The sequence below is a fragment of the Anoplophora glabripennis genome, unplaced genomic scaffold (genome assembly GCF_000390285.2).
Source record: "Anoplophora glabripennis isolate ALB-LARVAE unplaced genomic scaffold, Agla_2.0 scaffold57, whole genome shotgun sequence".
NCBI lineage: Eukaryota > Metazoa > Arthropoda > Insecta > Coleoptera > Cerambycidae > Anoplophora > Anoplophora glabripennis.
This window is the reverse complement of record NW_019416296.1, coordinates 613,166-629,399: the sequence shown is the minus strand read 5'-3', so window position 1 is coordinate 629,399 and position 16,234 is coordinate 613,166. Positions and strand designations below refer to the sequence as shown.

At 34.6% G+C, this 16,234-nt stretch overlaps 1 protein-coding gene across 1 annotated transcript in view; it reads right to left on the bottom strand.

Annotated features, from left to right (window-relative positions):
• Nucleotides 1–16,234, bottom strand: part of LOC108917543 (myosin-I heavy chain) — a 112,282-nt gene that overhangs the window by 11,846 nt on the left and 84,202 nt on the right. Inside the window, exons 4-11 of the mRNA XM_018724197.1 lie at nucleotides 11,752–12,019; nucleotides 6,818–7,008; nucleotides 3,629–4,006; nucleotides 3,328–3,570; nucleotides 3,076–3,268; nucleotides 1,863–2,922; nucleotides 1,238–1,775; nucleotides 695–1,063 (exon numbers count right to left, since the gene is read on the bottom strand). Coding sequence (XP_018579713.1) covers nucleotides 695–1,063; nucleotides 1,238–1,775; nucleotides 1,863–2,922; nucleotides 3,076–3,268; nucleotides 3,328–3,570; nucleotides 3,629–4,006; nucleotides 6,818–7,008; nucleotides 11,752–12,019 — 3,240 coding nt within the window. The remainder of the gene's footprint in view (nucleotides 1–694; nucleotides 1,064–1,237; nucleotides 1,776–1,862; nucleotides 2,923–3,075; nucleotides 3,269–3,327; nucleotides 3,571–3,628; nucleotides 4,007–6,817; nucleotides 7,009–11,751; nucleotides 12,020–16,234) is intronic.

Here is a 16,234-nt window from a genome sequence, read left to right as displayed (position 1 = left end):
CTCCATACGCCTTCTACTTTCATGATCACACTGTGGCTGTGTGCGATTGTCTACCTCATTAGAATATGCAAAGTGGCCGTAGTATAAAGATAGTTGTCGTCTGTCACATTTAGTTAGGTTATGTAGGGTAAAATTCATGTTTTACGTATGAGAGAATTGGAAATTGTATGTCCTTTAAAGCAAGTTGCCGTTTCATATTGGGTATCATTTCTGTATTACGAAATCAAAGTTAGTTGTGACATTTGTCAGATTTAATTAGGTTATGTGAGTTTAGATAAATTTTTTACCTCAATTTCACAATTCTCCAGAAAAATATATTATATCATCACCATCACTACATATGTTTAAATTTTTTGCAATTTACCCCATATGATTATATTATCAGAATTATACATGTACATTTGAAAATGGTATTCCCCTTGTAAGTCAACATTTCGTATATTAGTATTATTATCATTATTGAAATTATAAAATCAAAGTTAGATGTGTCAGTTGTCACATTTAGTTAGGTTAGATTCATTTTTATGGATATGTTCCTAACCTTAATTGTGCAATTTTCCAGAAAAACATATGTCTGGTTGACAGATTTAGTTAGGTTAATTAAGCTTAGATTCAATATTTCCTAACCTCAATTTTGCAATTTTTCAACAAAATACATTAAAACATGTTACGTGTCGATTTTTTTGCAACTTACCCTAAATATACTGCAAGCAATGTTTATATTATCAGGATCGTACATGTGTATGTGAGAATTGGGAATGGTATTGCCCTTATAATAAGTCACCATTTCGTATTTTGGTATCATTTCCGAACTCTGCCTCTTTCTAGTCAAAGTCGCCATGATAGTTCCTTCGGGACTCCTCTCGTGAGAATTGAAGTAAGTGTTGGCAAATTCTACCATATCATGGTATATTTCTTCCGAATTACCCGTTTCCTTTTCATTGTTCTCATTCAGCTCCTGCAATTTTTTCTCTACGCGAAACTTACGCCTTTGCTCGCGTTCCGCGTTGTTTTGTACTTCCGCTTGCTGCTGCTGCTCCTGGGAATACCTCCAAGCAGGTGGCTAAAATTTGGAAGAATAAATATACGTTTTTGCATACAGCATTTCAGCAAGCGTTATACTTTGTAGAAAAATAAAGCTTGCCGAAATACCATCTATTATATCTGAAGGACTAGAAATAAAGAAATAAATTAGAATTGGTAATTTATTTTAGGGATAAAAACTTCATAAACTTACCACAGTACTATTTGTTCTTGAAACTGGAGGCGTAGCCTTGGGCGACTCGGAAGGTATTCGAGGAGGTGCCGGTAACGGTGGAGGCGACACACAAACAGGCACGGGAACAGGCTCTTCCCTGGGAATAACAGACTCATAGATAGGCTCGTCTTTATCATCCTTTTCCTCTTTCTTCTCGACTGGTAGAGCAGGTGTCTCTGGAGTCGATTGAAAAGCTGCAGGTGGCGGTGGCGGAGGACAAGTGGGTTCAGGTAATGACGGTAGACCCATTTTGGGCGGCGTAGGCTGTTGCTGCTCTTGCGCTAGACCTTCCAATTCTTGCTGAATTACAGTTTCTAGCTCCACGTCCAGATCCTCAACCAGTTCGTCCATTTTTTCGCCTATCTCGTCTATGATTTGGTTACGACTCTGCGGCTGAACGTCAGAAAGGAAGGCGAAGAGGTTGTCTAAGTCTACAGATTCGGTTACGGGTTCGGATCTGTTGTGCTTCAATTGTTCCGCCATATGGGACAAAGCGGCAATTTCCTGTTCTGCCGCTCTAAAAAAAAAGGACATTCAAAATAGATTATATTAAATAAAATACAGATATTCGGCATCTCTCAAAAAAGGTAACAAAATATCTTACTTTTCACTCTCTTCCAGATCTTCCTTCTCTGATTCAAACGCAGGCGGTGGTGGAAATTCACTATCCTGCTGCATTTCGGCCAATTTTTGCGCTTCCTCTGCTTCCCTAGCCTCTCTTTCCCTCTTTTCTGCCTCTCTCTGCAACCGCTCCGCTTCCAACTTCTCTCTCTTCCTCATCTCTTCCTCCACCCGTCTCATTTCCCTAAGAGCTGCTGCCACCTCTCTCGCAAACACCCCTCTCAAATGACTCTGGATGACTATAGCGGCTCTACGTTTCTTCAGAAATTCTATACGCAACTTCCAACCTTTGTAGGCGTGTTGTATCTTCAGCACTGCCTTTCGAGTCTTGTTGTATTCTTTCCGTGCGATGTACATCCTGTACGTCTTTTGTATCAACACGGCCCGAGACTTGATCAACTTGTTACGGGCCTCTTCTAATGGTTCGTGGATGTGAGACCTTAAGAAAACCTTAGATTTTCCTAATTGCCATTCGGTCTTTGGTACGTTATGACTTTCTATGAGAGTCTGACATGCTAGCGTCATGTCTGGCGGCAGGCGGTTTTTAGACAGACAGTGATATCGTATCACAAAGTCCTCGAAGCTCATGTGAATGGGAAAACCTTCTTTCCGAATCCGAATAATGTCTAACATTCCCAAATACTTCAACTGGTCCAGGACCAGCTGGTCATCGTAGTCGTTCGGAAGTTTGTGTTGATTAGGCTTTATGCAGCGCACATACCAAGGGGTGGTCGACTGCAGAACGTCGACGAGCGCCTGAAGTTGATGCCTGAATGTATCGGAAACAGTCGGTTTCCCTTTGCTGGTACCTCTGGATACTGTCGTGATACCGTTGGCGACTGCTCTTTGCGCTAGAGTGTTCGAAAGGTCTTGGAACGTATACAGGGCCTGTACAAATTCGTTGCTGCTTCTAGAAATAATGTCGAAGAATACGTCTTGCTGCACATCCCTGTTTTTGTCTACAAAACCTTTGGCATTGTAGGTTACGCAGCCTGCGTAATGTTTAATTCCGAATTCCGTTTCCCATTTTCTTCGGTCTTCACCTAAATCCATGAATAAAATTATAAAGGAACAGAACAAGGTACCTAATTGAATAATTACAGTTGAAAAGGGAACAAAAATAATTAAAGAATTAGGAAAATTGCAGAGAGAAGATATTATAAAATGATAAAAAAAAATGTACAAATATATTTTACCTTTGACATATCTCTCATGAGTTTCAAACTCAGAATGTAGATTGGATATATACGAAGCATCGCAGCCTCTCGGTAGATGGCACTGCTCTGATAATAACCTTAAAATGCACCTTGGCGGTTTCTCTAATAATTCCAAGCACAAGGTATTGTCGGTAAAGGAAATGTGGTTGAATTGAATTTCCTCTTGGGTATACTAAAAAAAACAATGCGTATTAATTTACATTAAAACCAATGACTGCATCATTGACTTACAATTTCTTGTTCCAAGGCAAAAACGTAATGATTAAAAAACTTGTGCAACTTTTCGTTTGTGTAGTTGATACACAATTGTTCGAATGAATTCATGGCAAAATTCTCAAAACCGAAAATATCTAAAACACCCAAGAACCTCGTCGAATCCTGTCCTGGATTGGTACAGTTGTTAATATGATTTATCAACCACGCAAAAGTCCTGGAATACAAGGCTTTTGCCATAGCATGACGATTTTCCCTTGCCTAAAAAAAAATCCATACCGTAAACATCTGCAACAACTTCGCTTTTCTTAAAACTCACCTCCTGCAACTTTAAGGGTATCTCCGTGATATTTCCCCTAACATTAATCTGTCGCAATAAAACAACCTGTTTTAAATTATCTATCTCTAAACCTAACAGATTCGATAAAATTTCTATAATACTTTCATCATCTTTGGTAAGTTGGCACCTCTCTCCATCCACATCCGCAAATGTTAAATTTCCTAACCACAATATGGCAGACAACGTTTGGAATATGCCGTGGCACATGTTTGTCGGAACTTGCAAAACATTAAATGCTAATCTTAAGCTATCTAGTCTTCTCGAATCTCCTTCGATTCTTATGCAGTCGGATTGGTTGAGGTAATTGTAGAATTTCGCTTCTCTCAGATGAAGCTGTGCAGCTAATTCTTTGTTGTACTGCAAACGAGAAGTGAATATGAAAATCTGATTTTTTTGATGATGCAAATACTACATGTCCCTCAAAATTATATACCACTAAATATAGGCTCAAATTTCAGTTATTTTTTTTTCATGAACGGTAGGTCTAATTTTGACATTATTTCCTTTGAATTCAATAACCGGATATAAATGTTTACTGAAATTTCAGTTTTTAGAGAGGGTTAGTTTTTTTCACCAAAATTTGAAACACCCTGTAGAATGCGCCAGGTAAAATAAAATCTACTTAAATTATACTGTAGAGACATCTTTTCTGAACAATTTGCTTACTGGCTCATGTCATTATCCCTGTTATTAACTGAGATACAAAATTAAACAGCAACAGTTTGTTGAAAATTTTAAGTAGTAACAACAAAATAAATCAGTGACAATATAGATCAACAACTTTGAAACCACCAACCCCTATCTGACTTCCTTAATAATGACATTGAAAACATACTAGGAGAAAAACTGAACTATATATCACAGTAAAATGCAAATCATTATAATCATAGAACGATAGTTGCCAATAACATTTTTTTCTGTAACCTACTTCACTAGAACATTGTGTTTGTTTATATCTGTATAATATTTAATGGCGGCATTATCTGTTTAGCGAAGTAGTTTTAAATCTTATCCGAAACAAAGTAGTATATAAATCTATTTTACATGTAGGTGTAAAGAAACAATTTCCCTAAGAAATTTAAAAGTGCCTCACTCATAGACCCATGGAAGAGAAAAGAATTACTCCTTTTTAATACGGTAAACCCATTTATAAAAAAACTTTCTATTGATTTTTATTATACTGTGATGAAATTGATCAAGAAAAAATTAATGCCTTGTTGGAGTATGGATCTGCAATATGAAGTTAATATTAGAACTATTGATTGATTTCCTTCTTTATTTATTTTGTTCAATATTGTTTGCGTTGATGTTTATTTTTGCTGCTGATGATATTTTTTATTATCACAATTATGTCTAAGTTTTTAAGAAAAAAATATCTAAGGACAAAAAAGTTTCTAAATTCAATGGCTTTGTAACTAAATAATTTTTTAAAAATTCAAATTTGCGCCCAAATTTTTTTGGATCCAAAGATAAGGGGGCCCACGAAAAAGTGTCTTAAGGGGGTTTCTCGTCAAAGAGTGTAGCACTATCAGATTCCACATGTCATAAAACCCCTGTGTACCAAATTTAGTGATTTTCGTACAACAGGATTCTGAGATATAAAAAAGATTTCTTAGGGGCAGATTTCAGGGGGCTGTAACTAAATTTTGTTGCGTTAATTTCGGGACATCCTGTATAATAAAACTATATTATAAAACTGATTGTCCGAGTGTTTGTGAAAATTTACAGTGGTCTTTTGACATTTAACAACAGGGGTGGTATTCTGTAACATGGTACGGACTACAAAATGGACTACAAGCGATAAGCTTGAACTTTTACTATTTTTTTTACAAACTGTCATTAATAATATAGCAAAAAGTATTAATCAGATTTACTTAAAATGTCACAAAAAAATCAAAGATAAATGTTTTTGTAAAAATTACGCTTTATCTTGCGATATTTTTTTGTGGCTAAAGTTATAGAACTATAAGAAATTTACAGAATACGGTGTATTAACAACAAATTGTCACTAAATGTAGTCAAATGTAAAGTAATGCCTTTGTATTTAATTATAAAGTCATTAAGAACCATGGTACATTCTCCTCTTATTGTTGTTGTTTAATTGATTATATTTTTTAAGTGTATCAAGTTTAATAGTTTTGATTTGTCTATATTATATTTTTTAAGTGTATCAAGTTTAATAGTTTTGATTTGTCTATATTATATTTTTTAAGTGTATTTTATTGAGACCTGACATTTTTCTTCAATTCTTGCATTTTAAATTGTCATAAAACATTTAACTATTGCCCATTGTAACTTATTTTGAAATTGGGCTTTATTGAAAACTGAAATTTCAATAAAAAAGATTGTCAAAATCAAATTATCTTCGAAACTATAAGACTAACCTTCAATAGCGTACTAATTTTGACGCCAGGTCTATATTAAAACCGCATTATTTTAGTTTAAATTGCTGCTTCTGAACAAAATTAAAATTTCAGTAAAAAGTAAAACTTTTTTCAACAAAAAGATTCAGTGGCATGGCAAACAATAAAAGCAGGTCATATTCAACATTGTACTGAAATATAACGCACCAGCTTTTGTGTATGCTTTATTGTTCGTGGCTCTTTTAATATCAAAATTTAACAACGCATAAGCAAATACAGTTACTTAGTAAATGACGTCTGCAATGTTTTTTATTTATTATATAAATGTCTTCACACTGCAATAAACAAGATGTATTCAGGGCTAGTATATTTAAATATGTATGTAGACAGGAACTCCAAGTAAATAAAATAAATAAATTCTTTTAAACTTACTTAATGTAAATTTTGAAAATACACAAGGTGTAAGTGATCAGCCAAACACTAATTGTGAATTCCTCATTTTTCTCAACAATTGTTTGCTGTTTGAAATAAATAATATTTTTTTTTATTAATTTTGAACTGCGTGGATCTCGAAAACAAAGCAACTGTAGACACGTATTTATTGGAACTTTTTTAACTTATGACGTAGAATTTACCCGTTAAAGTGTTTGCAAGCACTGTATACTTAACATATCCAGTATTAGTTCAAAAACTCTTCTATTCAAGAAATGTAAATACATATTTTTTTAAACGTATTGTGTGTGGTTCAATTTCAATAGGTAGGACATATTTTTTTTTGAGAAATAGTTTACAACATTTTGCTTACCTTTGCTTCTTCCACTAACTGATAAAATACGTGATAATTTCGCTCTCCGGGTCCCTGAAACGTTAGCCTCGACTGTTCCAATAAATAATCTTGTATAATACAACCAGCAATCATCCATCGGGAGTCAAAACATACTTGCATAAACTTTCCAAACCTACTCGAATTGTCGTTCCGTACAGTCCTCGCATTACCTAAAAAATACGGTAGAAATTTGTACATTTTTTCAGCGGTGCAGTTTAATGTATAGAACATGTAGTTAAGTAGTTTTTTTTGCGAAAAAATTAAGATTAAGAAAGTTAAATTTAAAATAAACATGCACCTATGATTTTTTAATAGAAAACTTGTTGAGGACCACTGATTTCACTATAAAATTTACGCATAACGTAAATCGGTTACACAATGTTGCCAGCGTTATACAGGGGGTCCCGAAATTAATGGGACACAGAGCAAGGGTAGATTCCTTACATCAAAATAATGCGATTAAGCCAAACTTACCTTAGTCCATTTGTGGCTAATAAAAATGTTACAGGTCTTTAAAGTTGAAATTTTGAATTCGAAATTCTTAAAATTCTTAGAAAGTTTTCAAAGGATTCTTTTGAAAATTTGGATTAGGGGGTTTTCTGGGGCGAGAAAAACGAATCCGTACTTAATTTTGCTGTAGACGCTAGAGAGCGCTACGAAATGTACTCTTGGTTGATAAAAACTGCTTATAACTTTTTTATCAGTGTGCGTACGAAAGTTTTAATAGAAAAATTTTGTTCTATCTATTTTTCACAAATAAGGGATACTTGTTTTATGTCGATAAATTTAACCGTTTTCGATTTATTTCTTGTTTTTCTATTGGATGCAATAAAATAAAATAAAAGTTTGTAGTTACTTACGTAAAACTGTCATAGTAGGCTTTGGTTATTTGAAAACAAATTGTACTATTGACAATTAGCTGATTGATAAGTATCTTATGTTAAATAGTGTATTCCTTTAAGTTTTTGTTTACAAATCCTAAAAGACGAGATGCTGGCCGTCCAACAACTGTTACTCCAGGACAAGAGGAGGATATTTTGCTTCGTGTAACAGAAAATCCTGAAATAAGTTTACAACGAATGTCTGCGGCTGTAGTGGTACCTAAATAATCTATTCATAGATTATTTCATAATGAAAAACTGTACCCGTATCACTTTAGCCCAGTGCAGAATTTACTACCTGCAGATTTTCCAGATAGAGAACAATTTTGTCTTCGATTCTTAGACCGACACAATGATGATCCACACTTTTTAAGCAAGGTGTTGTTTGCAGACGAAGCCACATTTACTCGCCGGGGCATTTTCAACTTCAGAAATAAACATGTTTGGGATAATGAAAACCCGCATGTATTAAGAGAATGACATTCTCCAACATGAATTTAAGATAAACATTTGGTGTGGTATTGTTGGAAATCATCTGTTGGGCCCTGTTGAATTGCCATATTATCTGAATGGTCGTTCTTACTTACATTTCTTAGAACATGATTTTGAGGAACTTATTGATGATTAAATGTAAGACACAATATGTTTTTTATGCAAGACGGTGCCCCTGCCCATTTTTCTGCACAGGTGCGAAACTTTCTTAACGCACAATTTCCCCAACGGTGGATAGGTCTCAGCAGCACGTTTTCATAGCCCGCACGAAGCCCAGATTTAAACCCCATGGATTTCAGTATTTGGGGTATTTTGAAATCAAAAGTTTACAGTGACCCTATTAATACACGGGATGAGCTGTGGCAAGCAATTTTAAATGCTACGAATTTATTAAGAAATGAAGAAACACTATTTACTTAATATTAGACAATCATTTATCAAACGAATAAGATTGTGTATTAATGTAAACGGGGGTCATATTGAGAATTTAATGTAGCCACCTGAATATAATTAAATTATTATTAAAAATAATCTTTAGTTTTTTACGTAAGTAACTACAAACTTTTATTTTATTTTATTTTATTGCATCCAATAGAAAAACAAGAAATAAATCGAAAACGGTTAAATTTATCGACATAAAACAAGTATCCCTTAGTTGTGAAGAACAATATTTTTCTATTAAAACTTTCGTACGCACACTGATAAAAAAGTTATAACCAGTTTTTATCAACCAAGAGTACATTTCGTTGCGCTCTCTAGCGTCTACAGCAAAATTAAGTAAGGATTCGTTTTTCTCGCCTCAGAAAACCCCCTAATCCAAATTTTCAAAAGAATTCTTTGAACACTTTCTAAGAATTTTAAGAATTTCTAATTCAAAATTTCAACTTTAACGCCCTGTAACTTTTTTATTAGCCACAAATGGACCAAGGTAAGTTTGGCTTAATCGCATTATTTTGATGTAAGGAATCTACCCATGCTCTGTGTCCCATTAATTTCGGGACACCCTGTATAGAACTCTCAAACACCGTCGTAATATCAAATTTTAAGAAAAAAGTTAAATAGTTAACCTTCGTCAGATCCTCTTTAGATTATTTTCTCTACCATCGGTATTTGTATACCCAATAAATTATTTTATTTTCATTACAAACTTCAGAGAATAGCCAGCAAGAAACTGAAACTATCAAAGTTTCAGACACAGTCTATCAATCATCTGCATCCAGCAGGGTATTAAACGTTTCAGCAGTTCCGAACTTGCACCAAACTCGGCTAAGTGTGAAATAGAGCAGTTAAATAATCATAGTTGGCTTGGTGTAACAGTTGAGAACAAGCAAGTCCTCATCAGCTAAACGACCAACGATTCCGCAATAATTGACGACACTTATGGTATTTGTCCGTCATGTTATTGGCCTTGTTATTTCACTCTAGGAGAACAAAATGACTAACTAGCATTTCCATTGTTATGTTTACAATAAAACCCTTTTATTTGAAGGGTGAAAGTAATACGCGGCACAATAGATGAGGGGAAGTGAATGCAGTTTGTCGTTTGCATGCTATTAAAATGCGTTGTAGTCAGTTGCATACCATTAGGGACATCAAACAGAAAAGTCCTTTATGACTATAATACGCTTTTGTGTGTCTTCTTTATTAGTGAAGGACCCACAAAAATTCCCGAAGAAGTCCCCAAATAAGAAAAGGACTTGGATTCAAATAAAACATTCAATCAAACATATTTAGACCGCTGAAAACTGTTGGTGGCGTCAGCTTTTCTACATTCTATAATTTAGAAGCTAATTGAAATAAACATACAAAAGGTAGACAAGTTCACCAATTTCTGTTAGTTTAGGATTTATTAGCACTTTTTGCATTTTGGCTAGTTTTTTCGCTATTTTTATGTCTATTTCATTGCTTGTATGCCTTCTGGCACTGCTTTTTAAGCTTTATCCCTTAGCATCATCATCTGTAGCTATACAGAAAGTTATGAGTTGATGGGACGCTGTTGGAGCGCGTTTTAACAATGTTTTGAATTGAAAAAAGTTAATTATTGCAAATGTTTACAATATATTGGTAAGTCACAAGTGAAGTTACAATACAATGTAACTATTTAGTTCCAGTTGGAATTAGATCAATGAATTAAAAATAAACTGTTTTTGGTTTTTCAGGTTTTTAGGACCTGTCGTGTACCCTCAGTATAGTCTTGGAACTTATTTCGAAATGAGCAACGTCGTGTTAAACGTATTGAAAGGCAAGAAATATGCTTGAATTCTGGTCGTGACCTCACAGTGGTTAGAAACTTCCACTCTGGTTTCAGAACTGAGATACTAGAGTCGACTTTTGATCACCCTTCGGGATGGCTCCGCGAATTCTTGGGACTTCCCCGTTGTGCAATCCGGCTGTTATTCTAGATCTATCTGAAACAATTTAGTTGTCGTGTTCCAGCTTAAATTTCATAGAATTCCTGGCTATTTCGCGGAAAAATTGGAAACTGAGTTAAAATTTTGGGTATCCGCGAGAATCGTTGGCGGTACCTCTGTCAACAGCATCGGTTTTTCTTGATGTCGTTTACTTCGGCTTGTCGGCTTGTGGTGTTTGGAGCGGTTTGAGGCTTTTTGGACAGTTTCTGCGGATGAATCCGAAACTTGGGTGAAAATTTCAATTTCTGCTTGGCATAGATGGTCAGCTAGATGCCCTCGAGCACCTGCAACTCTTTTGGTTGGATTTTCCGTATGTATGGGCTCCGCAAATTGCTTCAGAGGTCAGACTTATCTGTAGAGTCTGGAGTCGAAATACATATAATAGGAACTTGCGTCTATTAATTAGGCGTAGTTTTTCTGAAGGTTTTTATCATTGCCCAAAGTTTCGTTAATCTGCATCAGACAACTTCAGAGATTATCGAAAAATGTGACATTTTTCAACAAATATAACTCCCTATATCTTGGAAACCAATAACTTTAGGCTTCTGGTTTATTAAGGCATTTGGGTCTAAAATGACCCAAAGAATACACCCAATATAACATTATAGATTACTTTTAAAAGTATAAATGCCAGTTGCCCATTAAATATAGTTTCAAAAGGATTTAAAAAACAATATAAGTAATAAATTAGTTCTTAATGACTGTCAACCAATGAACATACGACAAAAGTGATATAAAATTGTGAATGAAGACCGATTACAATTGAAATATGAATATATTTCATGAAAATTTTACATTTTCCCCTGATATGGTCCAAATCTATGAAATTTCCTGATAGTTCTGGGTTTCCCAGGTTGTTTTATACTATTTTTTAAAAGCAGTTTGAAAGAACGATAAGAAGCAGGACAATTGCTGCAGAGGTATGTCAATTTTACAGAAAATGGTAAAAGGAGTGTTAATTTCTGTGAGGTATCTAGATTTTTTTGGATATCAATTTCAAAGAACATGGTAAAATAGAATCGTGGCACATTCCGTGGAAAGTTACGAAGGAAGTCAAAGTTCTGTTGGTACACCATGTAGAATCACCATCAGAACTTACTTAAGGCAAATATTAATATTAGATACCTACCGAATGCCTCCAATATGGTATTGGCCTCTAAAATCTGCTGTTCTATCCACGTGGAAACGCCGCTGGTAACCGAACAGAGATACTGCAGGATAAATCTCGTGGTTTCGGTTTTTCCAGCACCGCTCTCACCGCTTATCACTACGCTTTGGTTCGTGTGCCCCTTGCCAGAGTTGTCCGTCTGTAGAGAGGCGTACGCTGCTTCTGCCAATGCGAATACGTGGGGTTCGAGATCGCGCAATTTTCTGCCGTGGTACTTGTTCACATAATTCTGAAAATGACAAAAAATATACGCGTTAAAAGAAATACCACGCAATTAGTTCATTATCACTGCAAAAAATTTCGATATTTAACTTCCAACTACTGTCAAAACTTTACTTCTCTTTATTACTTAGCTAGGTACTCTCATATAAATGAAAAGCTGGTAAACTTTTATGGTTCGGGTACGGCAATCATTAATTACATTTTTATATTTGGATAAAACTCTATTTAGTGGACGAACAAGTGAAGGAGTAAAACCTGTGCGACATCTCCTGTATTGAAAAAAAGTAGTCTCTGGGGATGTCCTGGAGGTTTAGGTATACGTGATTTGCAATATAACGAGCGTTCAAATAAAAACGTGGTCGAAGTTGGCTCTGACACATTGGACGTAGGGAGTAGCTTATAGCGACCAACTTAACCTCATTTCTCAACGAGCTGTATAGCAGCTGTCAGTTTCAATAACGTTAATGACTATATAACTTTATTTTAAAGAATAATCGTGATAACAATAACAAACAATTAAAGGAGCTGCGGAAAGTGTCCCCCTCCTTGTTATAACAATAAATTAAAGCAGCTGCTGAAAGTGTCCCCCTCCTTGTTCCAAGCACTTTTCACACCTGTTCCTCAAAGAATTAAAGACATTTTCTAAGATGCTCGGGGTATTGTTAATTTCACGAATCTTGTCTATAAGTCGAGCCTGCAGATGGTTTAAATCAGGAATAGGCAGTTCAAAAATAGTGTTTTTAAGGTAAGGCCACAAAAAGAAATCACACGGCGTAATATCACATGACCTCGGTGGAAATTCATGTTCAGCATTGAGACTTATTAGTCGATTTTGGAAAACTTCCCTCAACATATTCATCGTCTCGCCTGCCGTATGTGCCCTTGCGCCATCTTGTTGAAAGTAAAAGTTTGTAATTTCGTTTTCTTCCAGCTGGTTAACAAAAGGAGCGATAATTTCTTCTCTATACCTTTGCGCAGTAAGAGTACCATTAAAAAAAATAGGTCCATAAATCCTCCTTCGATTGAGAGCACACCAAACTCCAATTTTTTGAGCGTGTAGAGGGCCCTCGACAAAAAAGTTATCTGGTTTTTCAGAAGACCACATTCTCATATTCTGTGAGTTTACGTAACCACTTAAATGAAACCAGGCTTCATCAGAAAAAAAGGTGATATTATGAAGTTCACCGTAGTTGTTTAAAAACCATTCACAAAATACAGCCCGTCGCGGAAAATCAACTTCATGAAGTTCTTGCTGACAAGTTAAACGATAGGAGAACAAACGCAAATCTTTTTTTAACACTGTGTGGCAGGTACCGACTGATACTCCCACCATTTGTGATAAAACACGTACAGAAGTTCTTGGCGCATTTTCCATTATTTGTTGGACATTTTCTTTTAATTCTTCAGTCCGCTTTTTAGGTCGGCCGCTTCCTTCTTTTCTTGTTACACTGCCCGTTTCACGAAAAACATTAACACAACGTTGAACCGCACTTTGAAAAATCTTGTACTCAACAACGCCGGGAAATTGATTTTGACATTCTATGAAACATGCCTCAATAGAATACTTCCATATTCCATCAATCTTGCGTCCATTTCTAAAGTAGGACTCTATGATAAACACTTTTTTATTCTTGAGAAAACACCATTTTAAACGCTTTTTAAAACGAAAATATTCAAATTGATAGCGGCGATATAGCGCTTTGACAGATGACGTTTAAGTTCATTTGCTATACGCTACGCCCAATGTCCAAATTTTCAGAACCAACTTGACCACGTTTTTATTTGAACGCTCGTTACTTTGAAATTATTCTTGTAGAGAAGAACGTTCTGGTGGATATAAATAAATTTGTGCTATGCTCTAAAATGTGTCGCGTTGTTTCGGGATGGTTTTAAAAAAGGATACCTACTCAGCGATTGCGACTGAATGAAAATGATGCTTATTAACGTCATACTTAAACAAATTAACGATTCTGAAATATAATTAACATATTCTAAATAGTACTAATCCGAAATACAAATTACGTTTTTTGAAAAAACACAATAATATGGAACTGAAATTACGCTTTCTCAAAATTAATTTCGCCATTTCTGAAATAAATATGTAAAAATCTGGTACTCAAACTGTTTCATTAAAAGATTAACTTGAGTAAAAATAGTTCTAAAAAAAGCTGAGACCTTTTAATTGAAAATTGTATCCTTCCTTTTAAATATAATATAAAAGCTAATTACTTTAAGTACCTTTAATAAGTGTATGGTCAATTACCACCCATAAATTAATAAAAAAGGAAGAGAAACCATTAGCTTTTCTATAAATTTCAATCAGAAGAAACTCCACTCAATTCTATCCGAAGGCATACAATTTCGGGCTATTGAATTAAGTTTTAATTACGAGCCGCGAGCGTAATCAACAGCTAAACCGAAATGAATGCCTTTGTAATAAAACTGTAAAGTCATCTTGCAGAGGGTTGAAAATGGGTTCCTTTTGTTTCCTTTGAGGTTGATATAATCCTAAAATCCATGTAAGTATCTGCATGTTTACTACACTTTCTATCCTAAATATCAATGATGGCCTTGTTAAATACATTGTCGCAGATCATGCAATGAAAGTGTCTTCCACTTTTTTATTAACAACATACAACAATTGGCGTAAATAATAAAGAATATATATTACATTTGAACAAGTTATTTTTAACATCGAAAGACACGAGTTCCACATATAAAGATAAGATTGTCAGCTATCTATAACTTCGCATTTATAAATGGCTGTTGTTGAGATGTTACTCTTCCTTTCTATATTACGAGTAGAATGTACATTTAAATAATTAGTTCAATACCAGGCATAAGCTTCAGTGGAAATTAAATAAAGAATAATGGTATTTTTGTTAAAAAATTATATGATACAGGTACAAGTTAGAAAATTATTATTAACCGATAACTTCATTTTGTAATATTATACAATCTGACGTCAAAGAAGTAACAAAAACACCCACGTAGATTAACAAAAAAGTGTGAGCACATCGAAAACTGCTATAGTCTGTAGGAAAGGTGATAGTTCCTAAATATCAACTCTCACGAAAGACATAGGTAGGTACACTAATTTATTTAAATATCCCCACAAATAAAAGTTTATATTTAAGTCCGAGAACAAAAGGTCTGTTCCAACAAGAGTCAGGGATTGGTTCCGAACCGTCAGAAATGTGCATCCAACTAATTCTTGAGATATATTCACTGAAGACACATTTAGAACTTAGCTGGCCAAACATTTCGAACGGTTCGGAACCAATCCCTGACTCTTGTTGGAACAGACCTAAAATAGTTTCTTCTTCTAAACCGACTACGTGGCAACTAACAAATCGAAGATGAATTATAACACACATTTATTTATTTTATCAATATGCTGATATAGGCCAATCAATAGAGCATTAAATCAATAATTTTGTGACAAAAATACTAATAGCAAACGGACTGTGCCATCATATAAAAGAGAGTCTGTAGATATATGCCTATATGTTTCCTACTCCAATTTACCATTAATTATTTTTTTTAAACATTTTTATGCAAAAAAACGTATATTTTTTAGTTTTTTGCTTATAAAACCCAAACTAACGAAGCAATCTGAATGCTATAAAGAGAAGTGGTATACAACCATTACAAAATGTAATAAAATTTCCTTAACAAGGACACCTAAATATGTATACTTTGCAACAGAAAAGTACATTTTGCAATAGCTGTTTGACATTGACAATTTATTGATGAATAGATTGACGAAGTTCTTCAATTAATTCACGAATTTATTGGTAAACAGTGTGGTTTTACACTGCTACAGATTTTGTCAAGTTTTTTGACGTATGAATCAGTTCTACCAATGAATCAAAGAAGCAAATAAATTTCAAAAATGTCACCTTTCCACTCATAATTGTAGTGATACAACAGCGGTACCGTTCTGACAAATATTATATAAATATTAGTTTTTGTAAGTAACAAATCAGTAAAAACAATGCAAAACTTGCACGACGCCACACAATTATTTACATATTCCAATAACATAACCTCATTACTGATCTGAGGCTGGAAATCTGTTGGGTTGGTACCTCCGAACTTCACGAAGAAATTGACGAAAATTAGAACATGCTCTAATTCGTCAAGAACTTGATGAATAAATTCATGAAGTTATTTGACAGCAGATTTGGTGCATTACACTTGTCCAATTTCTTGATGAAGC